This window comes from Austrofundulus limnaeus, unplaced genomic scaffold (assembly GCF_001266775.1).
Source record: "Austrofundulus limnaeus strain Quisiro unplaced genomic scaffold, Austrofundulus_limnaeus-1.0 Scaffold8, whole genome shotgun sequence".
NCBI classification, from domain to species: Eukaryota; Metazoa; Chordata; class Actinopteri; order Cyprinodontiformes; family Rivulidae; genus Austrofundulus; species Austrofundulus limnaeus.
The window spans coordinates 939,669-941,724 of record NW_013952410.1 but is presented as its reverse complement, the minus strand read 5'-3'; the positions used below and the strand labels follow the sequence as shown (position 1 = coordinate 941,724).

The 2,056-nt window shown below is 36.0% G+C and overlaps 1 protein-coding gene across 1 annotated transcript in view; it reads left to right on the top strand.

The window, feature by feature from the left end:
- Window positions 1-1,877, top strand: part of hykk.2 (hydroxylysine kinase, tandem duplicate 2) — a gene marked incomplete at its 5' end in the record, with an annotated part of 4,239 nt that extends 2,362 nt beyond the window's left edge. Inside the window, 2 exon segments of the mRNA XM_014034730.1 lie at window positions 743-923; window positions 1,056-1,877. Of these exon segments, the coding sequence (XP_013890184.1) occupies window positions 743-923; window positions 1,056-1,480 (606 nt within the window).
- Window positions 1,878-2,056: the final 179 nt, after the last annotated feature.

Below are 2,056 nucleotides of genomic sequence, written 5' to 3'. Positions count from 1 at the left end.
GATTAATTCATTATCAATAACTTGCATCCTTAAGGAGTTAACTTAATTTATATCTACTCATATTCATGTAATTACCGTAAGCATTTTAATGATTTGGCCGATTAATCGATTAATCGAAAAATAATCAACTGATTAATCGATTATTAAAATAATCGTTAGTTGCAGCCCTACCCAGAAATTTAACTTATTTTGTTCTTTCTATATCAATGCTTTCAATCATTATTTTATTTGTGTTCTTGAAGGTTTTTTTTTATTTCCTAATACCATAAATTTAGTTTTATTTAAATTTAATGACAATTTATTTAAATCACACCAATGTTTCAATTTTGTCATTTCTGTGGTGACTCTCTAAAAGCTGCTGGAGATTATTTCCAAAATAAAAGAAGTTAGTATCATCTGTAAATAAAATATATTTGCACAATTCTGATACTCTGCACATATCATTTACATATAGAATGAATAATTCTGGTCCCAATAGTGAGCCCTGCGGGACCCCACAAGTTATATTTTTTAATAATGATGTATGATCACCGATTTGAACAAAATGTTTCCTATTTTGAATATAACTTCTTAGCCACCACTTCCCTAATTCCACATTTTTCCAGTTTATTTAATAAAATATCATGATCAATAGTATCAAATACCTTTTTTTAAATCAATAAATACTGTGACTGCAAAGTTTTGGTTGTCCATACCATTAATAATTTCTTCAGTCATGTGCATCAATGCCATTGATTTTCAGATGGAACACCCTAATCTCAGCATTCTACAAAGGGAGAAATTTATATGGAGTCTGTCTAATGTAGTCCTTTTGGAGGAATACCTCTGGGCGTTGGATGGAGATCCTCTTCAGGAGATTGTGAAGTCTGTCATCCATCAGTACGAGACCTTCGTAGAATCCAAACGGCTCAACTTTCGCAAGTGTGAGTTTATTTTCCTTTTGATATTTGTTGTTTTAAATCAGGTTTAAATTCAAATTAGAAAGCTGATCTTATTTCATACAAATCGTTTTTAATGTGGGATGTGTAAATTGTATATTTGTTGTGTTTTTTAAGGCATTAATCACGGCGACTTCAATGAACTCAATGTACTCGTGCAGCCCGATGATAGAGGTGGCCACCAGATTTCTGGCATCCTTGACTTTTCAGACATGAACTGTGGCTACTACGTCCATGAAGTTGCCATCACCATAATGTACATGATGATAGAGCACCCTGAACCCGTTCAGGTGGGTCGACCCGTCCTCGCCGGCTTTGAAAGCGTCTTTCCCCTCAACGAGGACGAGAGAGATTGCCTGTATTTGCTGGTGCTGGCCCGCTTCTGCCAGTCTTTTGTTTTAGCTTGTTACTCTGTGACGATGCACCCTGAAAATGCAGAGTACCTGATGAYTTCGTCCAGGAAAGGGGTCAAGATTCTCCAACAACTCTGGGAGCTTGGAAAGCAGCAGGTGGAGAAGGTTTGGTTCATGCGTTGTGAATGACTTCCAGCTACTACCACACCAAAAGAAGCTCATTGTCTCTAACACKGACTGTGTTGTAGCCATGTTATACGTTAGCTAAGGTTGWTTAGCAGTGGCAGCCAYCTTGATTTACACACGAAACTTTCACCAAATTCTGTTGAATGGTTCCTGAGATATTTTGCTAACAGACAGACAGTGTTGATTATAAAATTTAATTTCTGTTTTAAACAAAAGCTGTGTCTCAYTATAGGCGTTTCAGCCCACTTAGATTATGGCCCACGTAGGCCGCCAGTATAGAAGAAGAATAGAAATAGCCTTTATTGTCCCGCCGAGGGGAAATTCAGGTGTCACAGCAGTATCAGTACAGAGTTTCACACACTAGTTACTTTACAAACTATAGATAGTACACACAAAACAAAAATTAACACTGACTAGCCGTGATACAACTACTAATAATTAGAGATCGACGATACAGGTTTTTGAAGGCCGATACCGATTTTTTAAACATAAGTCTAACGGATACACCGATACGTGCAGCTAAATATTCTGTTCTTATTTGTATATTAATAAGAATAATATATTTTTTACATAAAATTA